Genomic DNA, 14387 nt, shown 5'->3' with positions numbered 1-14387 from the left:
TAATCACCATGACAACAGGCAGCAGGGAGTCAGAGCCGGCTGGTGTGTGGACCCCCGCCCTCTTATTCCATTCGCTTTCCCCCTTTATTTTAATAAGACTTGCTCCACATTGTACACATTTTATCTTTTGCTTGTAACGTGGGGGAGCAAGATCACAATGGTTGCAATTAGTTTAGACTGCAAATATTTGTGTTGCGTAATGTCCTCGGCAACAATAAAATATAAATAACCAAACCTGCTAACGCTCTAGTTTAGACCTCTTTTATTGTACTTGTTTGACATTTCATATTACATTTTTTATTGTGTAAGGACGAGTTTTATGTTGTGATTTGAATCCTGATTTGTCAGACATAAATCACAAATGTATTTCTGTCCATTTCTCCTTATTTCTCAGCCCCAGTGAAGACAGTCAAAAGAGACACTCCAGATTAATTAGCGTTTTACTTGTTGCACTTTTAGAAGATAAGACTTGCCTAAAAGCAGAGGACAAATCTGGCAATTACCCCTGAGCCAAAACGGCTCAACTTTCTTTTCGCCAAATCAAAAGGACGGGAGATTTGTGCCTAGTGCCGACAAGATCTGGAGTGTACAACAGGAGAGGAGAACACACACACACACACACACACACACACACACACACACACACACAACACACACCACTTGCATCCAAGTCCTGCCAGCGTCTGTACCGTGATAGGATAATGGAGGGGATGACCTCATGGGGTGAAAGGACCTGTTGCCTGGTAACAGTGTGGATAACAGCGAAACAGGGGGGTTAGTCATATCGGGAGCGCTGTGTCTAAGTGTTGTGTGATATCGACCAGCGCTGCCAGGTAAGGGAGATGATGATAGTGGGCCCAAGTAGAAAGTCCATTTTAAGACTATTGATTGTGCTTAGTTGCTGTTTGGGGTGTGCGCGCGTTTATGTGTGAACGTTTTTTTTTAAATTGGCCTAATCAAGTCCGACACACCGGCCCGGTCCTGTGTACATTTCCTGCTGCGAGAGGCATTTCTCACATTTTACTGCCTCCTCTGCAGCTCATTTGACTGCCTCTGCCACATATAAATAAATAACAGGCAAGTGACCATAAAGGCGCTGGTGTGAGCGTGCAGTATCAAAAGTCACACATTTGGTTCTTGAGAGCAAATTAAATGTTAACATCATGGACTGATCGTGGTTTTGCTGGAATAGGATTAGTGTTGTTGCGATATTAAAATTTCAAACTTTATTTTGATACTGAAGAAAAGGCTCAATATGGATTTGGATACAACAATAACTGTTACAAACTTTTTTTTTTTTTAAACATAAAACACCGAACATAAAAACATTTCTTCCAAAATGAATTGTCAAATTAAGTCAATTAATGGATGGCTCCAGAGCTATCCATTAATTGTGTATTTTGGAGGCCCAAATACATTATACTGAAGTCAAAGTCTGAATGCCAAAAGTGGTCTGCAGTGCACTATTAATCTCAGACTACATTACAGACTAGATTACACTCTTTACAGACTAGATTACACTCTTTACAGACTAGATTACAGACTCTTATTTCTTATTCTTATTATACATAATGTAATTTCACACTAAAACAAATAAATATTGTATTTTCTTTAATATTATCACTAGTTCTGATGAAGAAAAAGAAAGATAACTGTAAAACTATTCCCAAAGGGTCCAACTTTGTGCTATTATTTCTACATTTCTTCAGTATTGAAATCAGTATTAGAATTTCAGTATCAATTAGTATCTGGATATTGATTTTGTTTTTGACATGTATAAGAATTATAGTAAAGCAGATGCAACTATGCACTGTACCATCCTTAAACTCTATCATATTGAAGTATGACGACTATGATTGTATTAAATTAGGCTAAGTAAACATGTATGGCATTTCTACAATATTATGACATAATAAGGAATGTATTCATAACTAAGCCTGTCAGAATAATTATACAATACTCTCTTCATTTCATGGTTCAATGCTCCTGTAACACGCCTGATCATACTGTGATGTGTCCATACAAATATATCTTACATTATTGGCTGTGCTTTTCATTTTCCTCTGCTACATCTGCATTTCACACACACAAATAATAAAGGCCCTTCCCACCTCTCTTCAGGTATTCGGCCCCAGATAATGAACGGGCCCATGCACCCGCGCCCCCTAGTGGCGCTGCTGGACGGGCGTGACTGCACCGTGGAGATGCCCATCCTCAAGGACCTGGCGACAGTGGCTTTCTGCGACGCCCAGTCCACACAGGAGATCCACGAAAAGGTTTGTCTCCACACGGCATGAACAACGTCTCTCTCACCGTTAGGCCTGCGAGGGGAAGATGGTTGATTTGTTCCAGTTCCGCGAGACAAACGCCTACTCGCTGAAACTGTGTCGGCAGTACAGGCGAGCTCAGTCACACTCACAGCTTTACCTTTGTCATTATGATTGTGATTAAAGGTGGACTATGTAACTTTACTGGTGGAGAGTCTGCCACCTGCGAGTCTCTATGGAGATGGTGTTGCTTTGGCTAGAGTGTTGCACAGTAGAGCTGGGTTTCGATTCAAATTTCAAGAATCGATTCGATTCCGATTTTTACGTTTCAAAATCCCATCCAATTCGCTCCGATTTCGATCTGATTTCGATTCGATCCGGGGGTTAATGTTATTAAAAATGAAAAATGTATTTGAACCGTTTCCTTCACTTCATGACTGTGTAGAGAAGCAACATATTAAAACTAGTATTATATCAATATTAAACAGCAAATCTTACAAGTATTGGTAGTTACTGATGGAAGACTGATGAAAAGGTTAAGGGTCAATCTACCTTCAAGAAAGATAATCCAGGAGTCCTGAATTATCTTTCTTGAAGGTAGATTGAAGTTCACTGAAGGAAATGTCGAAAATAATTTTAATTTATAAAAAAAAAAAAAATCGATCTTTGGACGTACGAATCGATAATCGGTCATTAATATGCGAATCGATTAAAAATCGGAAAACTGATTTTTTTCAACCCAGCTCTATTGCACAGCGTGGCAATTCAGCTCACAAGAATGCACGTTTTTGAGCAATAGAAACGCCTATAGATAATAATTCCATACTGTGGAAGATACTAGGCAAAGCAATAACGTTTGTACAGAGGAATTGTCTTATTTATTGACCCACTAAGCCACATATACAGCCAGTGAAAGTGTAAGGTAGCTATGATAAATTTCATCCATCATTTAACTTCTGAAATGTTTAGGTATTACAAGATTCACATCATTAATCTGTTGTAATTGATCTGTCAATTGTTAAGCCCTAATTGCAATCCATCCGTTGCAATGCTTTTGCTCGTGCTTTAAAAAAACGTTAAAAACCTTTAAAAGCAGTGTCTACCTCTTACTTAATATGAATCAAAGCTGTTTTTACAAGCTCATTTTAAGAACATTTGTACATCTTGAGCTAATTACAAAAGCAATCACAAGCCAAGATAACTACAGCGCTGCACTTCTTAAAAGTAATCTTTCCCCGAACATTCAATTTCCATTCTCCCAACCTTATTAACATAGCTTTTATTTTTAACTTGATTGGCAACATTAACATGCGCCGTTGAAAATGACTCTTTTCAGTGTACATTTCTAAACAGTTGTAGAGTTTCTTTGATATTTGCACATTGTCTTGTTCCCTCTCCCAGTTGAAGTGTAATAGTGTCATCAGTGCGCTAATCCCGCTGGGCGCCTCGTTAAATCGAGAGGAGGCGGCTAATAGAAACGCTAGGCTAATTGTTCGGCGCTGGAGTGGGTGAAAGATTTTACTGTCTGTACACTGGGCTAATTCTACATTGTGACCAAGTAGGTGTGAAAATGTGTCCCACAAAATGAAAAGAACGCTTAAGAAGTCATTTGATTATTATAAAGACGCCGCTTCAACTAGAGCTGCAGAATATGTATATCGTAATTAGAGCCGCAACGATTAATCGACTAATTGTGACGAGTCGACTATGAGACATAATCGTAATGGTAATTGTTATCTGGACTATACAGACTAAAAATATATATACACGCAGTTGACTTTTATAACAAAGACAGTGGCATTAATAAATAGGGATGTCAAGAGTATTAGGTTAATCGAATATTGTAATAACATAGGTCAAATACGGAACAAAAACTTGAATTGTAAAAAAAAAATTTAGTCCCAAAATACATCTAAATCTGTATCTGCCGTTTTTTGTCATAAACTTTTCAGAAAGTTCGGTTTTGTAAATGAGAACGAAAGAAAATGAAAGATTTCACTGTTGTTTGGTCATGATCTCTGTAATCTTGAATATTTGTTAAATCATGTTGTTTTTTCTCCAAATATTAGTTACACAAAAAATGTATAGTGTGACATCCAAATTATTAAATCAAAATGACCAAAAAGATACTATTTTGGATTTTCTTCATTATTACACTTTATTTGTAAATATTCTCTATCTAGAAGCATTCAGTCATCATATAATTAGTAAAAATATACAAGAGAAATAAAATAATGGTTAGTTGCCGCCCTAATCACAATAATATTGTAATAGATATTTGCATTGTCTTTCTGTGGAAAAACAAACCCCAAAACGTGCTGCCCTTGTGTCGCTTTGTAAACGGAGTTGATTAAAAACCTAAATGGAAAATCAAATCCCAATCCCTTCCCTCAACATCGCCATCCAATCATTTGTGATTTTTGTATTTTTCAACTTTCTCTCCAACTCCTGTGTCTGCCGTTTGTTCCACGGTGGGCGGGACCCGTTTGGGGAGTGTAGGGGTTGGCAGCGTTCCCAAAGCCATAACTACACTGCAGAGGGTACAGATGGGGCACTCATGTTGCATTCATGTGGCGCTGGAAAGATTGAGGCGGGAAAAAAAAGAAAAGCGAGTTGGAAAATGCCCATGAACACCTGCGCTGGGCGAACAGTAACCAGCACTCAGAGAATGACGTCATTGTAGCTGGCCCTGACCAGCTTTAATGTGAAAAAGCTATCATAATAGTTTTTACAGAAGTCAATTAAAAGAGGATTAGACGCAGTAAGTCTTTTTATGACATTTGCTCATGAAGAGTGCAATTAACACGTCAGTTTGAAGATAAACAGACGACATAGTTTAGAAAATGTAAACGGTCCAGTGGATAATAAAATGTTACTTGTACGTACGTGGTCGCTCAGCAGTAAATGTATCACAGTATCATTAGTTCATTAGGATGTCACAATACATTGCAAATCTGTCGTTATTGCAGTGTTAGCTGGTGCAATAATCATAAAATATTGATGGCACGGCTAAGGTTTATTATTTAGCAGTGTTTTGTTTCCTTACAGAGATTAAGATAAGCAAAACAAAAACAGAAAAATAGTGAAGATCTAAAAAACAACAACCTGAGAATCGTAGGTGAGTAATGTAGTTTGAATTTTAAAGAAGTCCAACAACATGTTACTTACTATGACTTTTTATTTGACAATACATTATGTGACAATATTGTTGTTTTTTCATTCAGAATGTTTGATATAATAAAGTTAGACTTGAAAGAAAGCTGTGCCAACAGTTGTAATCATTAAATTGTGATCATAATTCTAAAATGTGCCATTGTGACATCCTTGCCATTTAGTTTAAATTAATTTACCTAATCAATATGGCAGTAACATTACCAGTCAATAAATAGTCTATCAAATATAGCTTTTTTACTTCTCATATTGTGCAGCGCTGTTTTGTATTCATAAATAATAATAATAATTTGGTTTAATTGTATTAAAGGATTGTACATTAGCCTGCAAAACATTTATTCATTCAACAGTCACATTCCATTAGAACATTTTCCTTTTCAAACACTTCAATAAATTGCTCACATTATTCCTCTTTGTCGGCTTCAAAAGTCTGTTTAACTTTTAAATTACATCCCACAACATGAGATGAATGCAGCAGTTACTCTGCTCCAGCCCAAGCTAAAAAGGCCTGTTCAAACTCATAATTCTGCACAAAGAAATGGAATAAAGGGGTGCAGTGTGTCGCTGAGTGCTGTGAGGAGTGTTACCTCACGGTTCAGACCAGAGTGTGTGTCCTTGGAAGACTAAAGGAACGGTACCTTCAGGTTTAGTCTGTTTCGAGTGAAGAGTGCACCATTGTTCAGTCAAGTGTCCGAATTTTAGCACAAAGAAAACACAGGAATCTGCTGCAACAGAAAAAAAGAGCTATTACATTGTGGTCCCAGCAAAAGAACAGTTCAATTTCAGTCTTTGCAATGCTGCATTAGTGCCTCAAATAACACTAAGAGAAGTGACAAGTGAAGCACATCACACATCAACACAAACTAGTAAGTTATGACAGGATGAACTGGAGGCTGATGCCATACTTTGTCACAAAAAGCCTGGCACATTGAAAGGTGTTTTCTCACAGGAAAGAATGGCCTGATAGATAGATGTCTGTGCACATAAAGCAACAATAGGCAGCGATAAAAGCAAACAAGACCAAAGAAAGCACTGCGGAACAATAACATGGGATAGAATGTGCTTTTTCTCTCTCAAAGCTCTGTTTTGGTTGAATTGGGATGCAATGCAACTATTTGTTAGATCTTGTGTACATTTGACAGCTTTTCAAAATGTCCAGTAAAGGTTAAGGCATTTGAAAAGTGATTACTCTTCTGTTGTGGAAAAATGAACAAATGATACTACTCGTGTCAGTTTTCAATGAAAAGGTAGAAATTTGACCATTACATACACGTTTGACAATTCAGCCTTTTCCTACTGTGCGTCTCAAACTACAGACCAGCTTTATGATCATTTTCTTAAGGGTTTTAACAATGTTTCCTCATCATTATCCCACTCAACAGTTGTATTTTGCTTGATTTATGATTGTCTGCTTGAGTGCTCAGAAATTCCTGTTTTTACCTACCCCCTATCCCCGCCCACATCCCTGTACTCAGTTGTGATTATTTTAAAATGAATATGTGATACATGTAGAGTTCTAAAATGCCACATATCAAATTTTCAAAAATAAAACCATAGAAATGACCATCTGCTGCTCGTTGTGGAAAGGCGGGGCTTTTCACACATAAATAATAAAGCCCCTCCCCCCTCTTCAGGTATTCGGCCACAGATAATGAACACAGTAAATGGACCTGTTTCTATTGTTGCGCCGTTTTAGGTTATTATATATCGTGGTTCACAATGAATACATGTAAAATGATGATCTACTTATGTTATAGTTCAATACTAATTAACTAAAAAAATCATAATATGTCTCCTTTAAAGGTGTTTTATGTAACTTTTCTAGTGGAGGGTTCATCACTTGTTTGTCTCCACGGTGATGTTATAGCTCAATGATGATTGTGGAACAAGATTAAATAGTAAATAAATAAATAGTTCAAATAATACACACGTTCACTAGTGTTTATTGTACGACTGTGACTCGTGATCTGAGATGCACGCACAAAGAGACGGGCTTTAACCTTCACCTCTCTCTCAGACTTCCACCAGGGCCGATAAAACAGTGGGGACAAATTGATGGCTATGCTAATGCAGCTGGGTTAGCTTAATTCCGCTTGCAGGCGGTGGATTTGAACCTGTTGGTGCCCAGCTGCTCCTGGCTCTCTGTTCTCTGACACAAAGCAGCTTCAGCCTCTCATTATCACGACACTGGGACAAGCCTTACTTTACAGCACTCATATAAACCAGCCATTTGCATTTAGATGAAGAATAGCGTCTATAAACACAGCAACCTCAAACAAAACGGTCACACACAAGTATTTTAAGTAGGCGCGAGTCGCAACTATTTATCAAGAGTGCAACTGATATAACAACTTGCATTTAAAGGTGGGGTGGACAAATACTGTAGTTTCTTCAGTGTTCTCTCAGGTTTCAGAATGATAAACATTTGATTTGGGGTCCATGTCACTATTATACATGTTGCAGGTCTAACAGAAACAAATGTTACACAAATTATAAAAATACTTGTACTTTTTAAAGGGGACATGTTAGGCTAAATCCAGTGTTATTAATTATTTGTCTTTATCAAAGTTGTACACTCCTGTCCCCGCCCACATCCCTGACTTATATTTGATAAATTAAGATGCAGAATGATACACATGGGGCTCTAAAATGTTGTGCAGCCACTTTTCAAAAATGCATGTAAATTACAATCCAATGGACCTTTTTCTATTATTAAGTTGTGTTGGATCAATATTGTGGTTTTCACAGAACAGTATGTCATAGTTCAATAATAAGTGCCCAGAAAAAAAAAAACATAGCCTCCTGTAACCAGGTTGTAATGTACTGTACCGCCATCAAAGCGTAGAGCTAGATACTATTCTTATTTTAGACAATTAAATGCCCTCTGCTGTTTTTTTTTTTCCTTCTACAAAAAAATACTAAAGCTTTGAGGCATTTTCCTGACAAACTAAAGCTTGGATTATAATTCCCACATGTGAATTCCGCATGGAAGGGCAGCGGGTCTGCGCGGGTTTCATGTGGGTTTCATGTGGGTTTCATGCGGGTTTCGTGCGGGTTTTATGCAGGTTTTATGTGGGTTTTATGCAGGCTTCATGTGGGTTTCATGTGGGTTTCATGTGGGTTTTATGCGGGTTTTATGCAGGTTTTATGCAGGCTTCATGCGGGTTTCATGTGGGTTTCATGTGGGTTTTATGCGGGTTTTATGCAGGTTTTATGCAGGCTTCATGCGGGTTTCATGTGGGTTTCATGCGGGTTTTATGCAGGTTTTATGCAGGCTTCATGCGGGTTTCATGTGGGTTTCATGTGGGTTTTATGCGGGTTTTATGCAGGTTTTATGCAGGCTTCATGCGGGTTTCATGTGGGTTTCATGCGGGTTTTATGCAGGTTTTATGCAGGCTTCATGCAGGTTTCATGTGGGTTTCGTGCGGGTTTCATGTGGGTTTCATGCGGTTTTTTTTCCTTGACGCGGACAGCGTGCAAGGGGGCGCAGCAGTAAAAATGACTACATTTCACCACGCAGCCCCTCGCAGCCCCTCGCGGCCCCCCTCGCGGCCCCCCTCGCGGCCCCTCGCAGCCCCTCGCGGCCCCTCGCAGCCCTTCGCGGCCCTTCGTGGCCCCTCGCAGCCCCTCGCCTCTCACCCGTCAAGCATAAAACAACCTTCATACAACATGAAATGTCCAAAGTTCAGAGAGCCATTTTCTTTTTTTTACAGCTGTATTGATCAGCAGCCACAAATCAATTCTACTTTGCTCTATTCCTGAATAACAAGTTGTGATTCTCGTTGCGTCTAATGACCGGCTCATGTTTTGTTGCAGGTGCTGAACGAGGCGGTGGGAGCCATGATGTACCACACAATCACCCTGACCAGAGAAGACCTGGAGAAGTTCAAGGCCCTGCGCATCATCATCCGCATCGGCAGCGGCTACGACAACATCGACATCAAAGCCGCCGGGGACCTCGGTAAGACGCCTCCAGGCAGAAAATGCCTGTAAAAAAACCTTCTGAAGGCTCCGAAATCATTTGCTTTTAAACAAACATGCTGCGGTAAATCCCCATACGGTTAGCTGGGCCACTATCAGACGCCAAACATGATAAATTAAACAACAAAAAACATTATTTATGAAGATTTTGCACCTCTGGACACGCGCCAGGCCCTTGACTCTGATCACAAACAACATATGTAATGGGAAATATTACATTTAGTGAAACAGAATGTCTTATGAGTGCGCACAACAGATGCCCACACTCTTATGAGCCGCTCCACTGCCTCCACTTCCTCCGCTGCCCCCCTTTCCACATATGTTTTGCCGTGAGAGTGGGAGTAACTCTGATATTCTAATTATTTGTGTGCATACATGTAGACGTACACAGAGACATGGGTTTAATTAGCTCCTTAATTGGCTCGTTCTCTCTTATTAAAGGGATGTAGCCATAACTGAACCTCACAATGCATGTTAATACCCTGTACTATAACACTGTTATTATGTTTAGTGTGGGTGTTATTGTGAAATTAAGATGATAATGATAATAATTCAGTATATATTGATTTAATGCTGCGTTAACTGCGCCGCTTGCTGTGTGAAGACGTTTATCTTTGACATTTGAGCTCTTTGACTAAACATTACATTAAGGTTTTACTGTCTGCAAAAAACCCTGGCACTACTGTTTAATTCAGATGTAACGTTAGCTAGCTTAAGTAAAAACAGTAGGACGTTTTCCAATACAAATAACTAGCTAACGTGCAGCTCTGGACAAAACCAACAACAACAAGCTTACTGGTCATTTCTGTTAAAAGAGCGTTTTTTATTACTGAGCACATCAAAACTCAGACTTTCCAAGATTAAAAACTCATGAAGGCAAACCTGAGTCGCTGAGGAGCATGTGATTATATAATAGATCCATGACATGAATGCATAATCATTTCCTGATGTAGAGCCCATTTAAACAGAGCAAAGCATGATGGGGATTGTAGTTTTCTCTTTACCGTGTCACTGTAACAAAACAATGCATTTTATGTTTGGGACCAGGTCATTCAGCCCACAATATATTTAATAATTAATAATATTTAATCAAATGTTTACAATTGTGACAATTTAGAAGCAAAATTAAGTGTTTGTCGTTTAGAAAGTAACATTTTGTAAAGCTTGTCACAAACTTAAGGAAAAGTAACTACTATGAGACAATGCTTTTGCCACTATTTTTATTCATTGTTGTAAAGCAATGAATATTGTTCACTGACAGTTCTATTAAACCTCTTTCTGAGTCGGATTCATGGTCTCAGTAATGGCAGATACTCGTTAAATTGTGTTGTTTTTTTCTCACAATAATTGTAACACTAAAATTTTATATTGTGGTTTGTGACATCCCAACTTGGTGACTTCCTGATCTCTTATCCTATAGTTCTACTGTATCCTATAGTTCTTCTGTATCCTATAGTTCTTCTGTATCCTATAGTTCTTCTGTATCCTATAGTTCTACTGTATCCTATAGTTGTATCCTATAGTTCTTCTGTATCCTATAGTTCTTCTGTATCCTATAGTTCTTCTGTATCCTATAGTTCCGTGTATGCCGTCATTAACCAGGTCACGTGACCTCCTGCAGGTATTGCCGTGTGTAACATCCCTTCAGCCGCTGTAGAAGAGACGGCAGACTCAACACTATGTCACATCCTCAACCTGTACCGACGAAACACGTGGCTGTACCAGGCTCTCCGGGAGGGCACGCGGGTCCAGAGCGTGGAGCAGATCCGAGAGGTGGCGTCAGGGGCCGCCAGGATCAGAGGGGAAACACTCGGCCTCATTGGATTTGGTATGTAGTGTTTGAAGAAAACCAAAAAAAATAAATAATAATACAAAATAAACCTTGTTTTTGTTTGCTCATGTTTGATCCTCGCATGTGTTTGGTGGCTCAGGTCGCACAGGGCAGGCTGTGGCCATCCGGGCCAAGGCCTTTGGCTTCAGTGTGATCTTCTATGACCCGTACCTGCAGGACGGGCTGGAGCGCTCCCTGGGCGTGCAGAGGGTCTACACTCTGCAGGACCTGCTGTACCAGAGCGACTGTGTGTCTCTGCACTGTAACCTGAACGAGCACAATCACCACCTCATCAACGACTTCACCATCAAACAGGTGACCACGCCCACACTGGCCCTCACAGTGGACCTTTACTCACTTTAGGGAGGGAGATATATCACTTCCTGTATCGGAATGTGTTGAGTCGTTTGTCCTCACAACATCAGGCTTGACTTTTTGAACAACGGTAAATATTGGTTATGGGCCACAGCAGCAAGCCAAAGTTTTGATATCTGTCTCGGCTCAAAAATAATACATTAATTAATCAATCAATTAAAATCCTCTTCTTTTAACATAATTTTGTAAAACTTTTTGTTTTAATTACATAAAGGTTTTTATCTAAATTGAACATATGAAAACTAACACAAATTACATAAAATTAAAACGTTTGTGAGGAGTAAAAAGTAATGAAACATTTAATACATTTTGTGGTCGTTTTCTAAATTTAGATGATGCTATTATCTTGTGGACACTGTCATCCATTGCACTCATTTATGACACAGAACACACAAAGTCAAATCTCTGTTTTGGGAGTACTTTTTATCACTGTAGAAGAGGAGCACGCTCAGGCAGTCATTTAACTGCTAAACTAATTTAACTGTTGTTTTGGCTTTTATAAGTGGTCCCAGTAGTATATAAGGTCCTGGAAACTGCCCTCAATCAAAAGACAAAGAATACAGACGATATTTCATGTTTTTTCTTCTTTAAAGTCTGCTTTGCCGTGGCTTTAACAAGAGTGGACTTCCTTGGCAGCGCTCTAGCATTCTTTCACTGTATCCTTTCAGGGTTGGATGCCATCAGCGCCTTTTAAGTGGACTTGGATGGAAGTAACGGCAGAAGAATGTACAGAAATGTAGAGACAGTAAATGACAGCAACATTTTAATGGTCAAGGCGCGACGAATGCTCAGCTCGTTCTGTGTCGGGCTGCGCTGCTGCTGAGGGACATAATCAGTGTTACATCTGCTTCTGAATCTGCACCAGGATTTATCCAAGGTTAAATGAACAAAGACTGCATTTAGTTAGAAAGAGAAGCACTAAACCGGGATTCAGATGTGCCTTGTTTTGTTGTGAAAGAAGGACTGCTCATGGATTTAGTCTTTTTTAAATCTTATTATTATTTATCAGTTTATTAGAAAAGAGACGATGCATATGAATCAACATGAGCTGATTTGAGCTCATTTTCGTAATCATTTGTTTTTCAAGGTGTTGTTTTAGCAATAAAACACCTGTAATTGAATCACTGCACCATAGAAGTTTAATTCCATATTGTGGAACATGCAGGCAAAGCAATAACATCTCCATGGAGACAAGCCAATGCTGCAACCCCCACCATACATTTTACATAGTGTTAAATGAATAAAATATTTCTCCTTGGAAACACAATTAAAAGCTGATGAAATACAACTGTGTTGTTATGTTTGGTTAGGCAGAGAAACCAGGCATTAATAATAATCATCATCATAATAAATACATACATACAATACTTATACAATACATACGATTAATGCAGCACTTCTCAACAAACTCAAATACTCTTCTAAGCACAATTTCAGTCTTTATAGTTTTTAGTTTTACAGTTTGTGAACATGTGAAGCTGCTGAGCCCCTCCCACAGCTCCTCCCACAGCTCCTCCCACAGCTCCTCCCACAGCTCCTCCCACAGCTCCTCCCACAGCACAAAGTGTAATTGCCTGTATTCTCCCATCCTCCTTCTCCGTGTCAGGGAGCATGATCTATGTGAGAACGCTCAAAGCCCCGACCACACCTATTGTATCTGTGCCAGTGAAGAGTGAGTGAGCCTGGCAGCCAAGAAACGCCACAGTGAAGCCAAGAGTCATGTGCTGCCAGGCGCGCCTCTGTGCCAGTTAACCAGGCTGCTCGCTCGCGGTGTCAGCCGCTAAGCTGCCTGTGACAGGTCTGCCACACTCGACAGCACCAAGAGTCACAAGTTCACCGGGCTGCACACTTTGAAGACTGACTTCCTGGTGGGAGGCTTTCAATCACATCCTTGTGTTTCTGCCAAACGTAGCACAGAGCTGCACAGAGCTGCACACAACAGATTGCACGCTGCTAAATGCGTGGCTAAAAGTATGAACTAACAACCTCTAGAATATTTTTTAAGAGATGAGCGAGTGTGGACTCCTCCCCTGGGTGTTGTTTTTATAAATAGAGTACATGGTGTAGAAATGCATTACAGGGAGAAATGGGACAGGCCTTTTCTGATGGTTAGTAGTGCCATCTTCTGGCCACGGTGTGAATTGCAGTGTGAAATAGCACTGTTTAATAATTAAAATCTCTAGAGCTCTTCAAATATGTATTCTCCGATATTCCCAAGTAATTAACCCATCAATTATTAAAGTGAGATGTTAAGTTGAGTTGTAACATTGTGAACAAGTGCACAGTCCACTGAGGCTCAGCCGAGGATGAACGCCACTTTGTCAGATCATGTTTGACTGCCCATTGTTCCTTTTTCTAATGTTTAACATCCTCCCACTCAGAAGGCAGCGCCTGTGAATGTAGACATTTGTTTGTAAGTATTGTTTGTTTTGCAGATGCGTCAGGGGGCTTTCCTCGTCAACTCCGCCCGAGGGGGTTTGGTGGATGAGAAGGCTCTGGCTCAGGCTCTGAAAGAAGGCAGGATACGTGGAGCGGCTTTGGACGTGCACGAGTCAGAGCCCTTCAGGTGATTCTTCCCACAACAGTTATTCTCAAACAGCCTCTGTCAATACTTTGTTTTAGTTTGTTGAATGCAACTGAAATTAGTTTGTAGATGAGGAGACGACGCAAAAGGCAGTGAGAGAAATCCTTCAGAACAGTGGCCAAAAGTATTTATTGTCGATTTTGTGTTATTAATGGAGGAAATTGGCCAATTCCTTGTT

The 14387-nt window shown here is 39.7% G+C and overlaps 1 protein-coding gene across 7 annotated transcripts in view; it reads left to right on the top strand.

Annotated features, from left to right (window-relative positions):
- Window positions 1-14387, top strand: part of ctbp2a (C-terminal binding protein 2a) — a 70149-nt gene that overhangs the window by 52907 nt on the left and 2855 nt on the right. For all 7 annotated transcript variants that reach the window (XM_072437580.1, XM_072437576.1, XM_072437578.1 and 4 more), the window contains 5 exons: window positions 2122-2276; window positions 9255-9399; window positions 11041-11247; window positions 11351-11565; window positions 14061-14191. In XM_072437580.1, coding sequence (XP_072293681.1) covers window positions 2122-2276; window positions 9255-9399; window positions 11041-11247; window positions 11351-11565; window positions 14061-14191 — 853 coding nt within the window. The remainder of the gene's footprint in view (window positions 1-2121; window positions 2277-9254; window positions 9400-11040; window positions 11248-11350; window positions 11566-14060; window positions 14192-14387) is intronic.

This window comes from Eucyclogobius newberryi, unplaced genomic scaffold, assembly GCF_026437365.1.
Source record: "Eucyclogobius newberryi isolate DKJ021-1_F unplaced genomic scaffold, fEucNew1.0.hap1 SCAF_8, whole genome shotgun sequence".
In the NCBI taxonomy this organism is placed as follows: Eukaryota; Metazoa; Chordata; class Actinopteri; order Gobiiformes; family Gobiidae; genus Eucyclogobius; species Eucyclogobius newberryi.
This window is presented reverse-complemented; position numbering and strand designations above follow the sequence as displayed.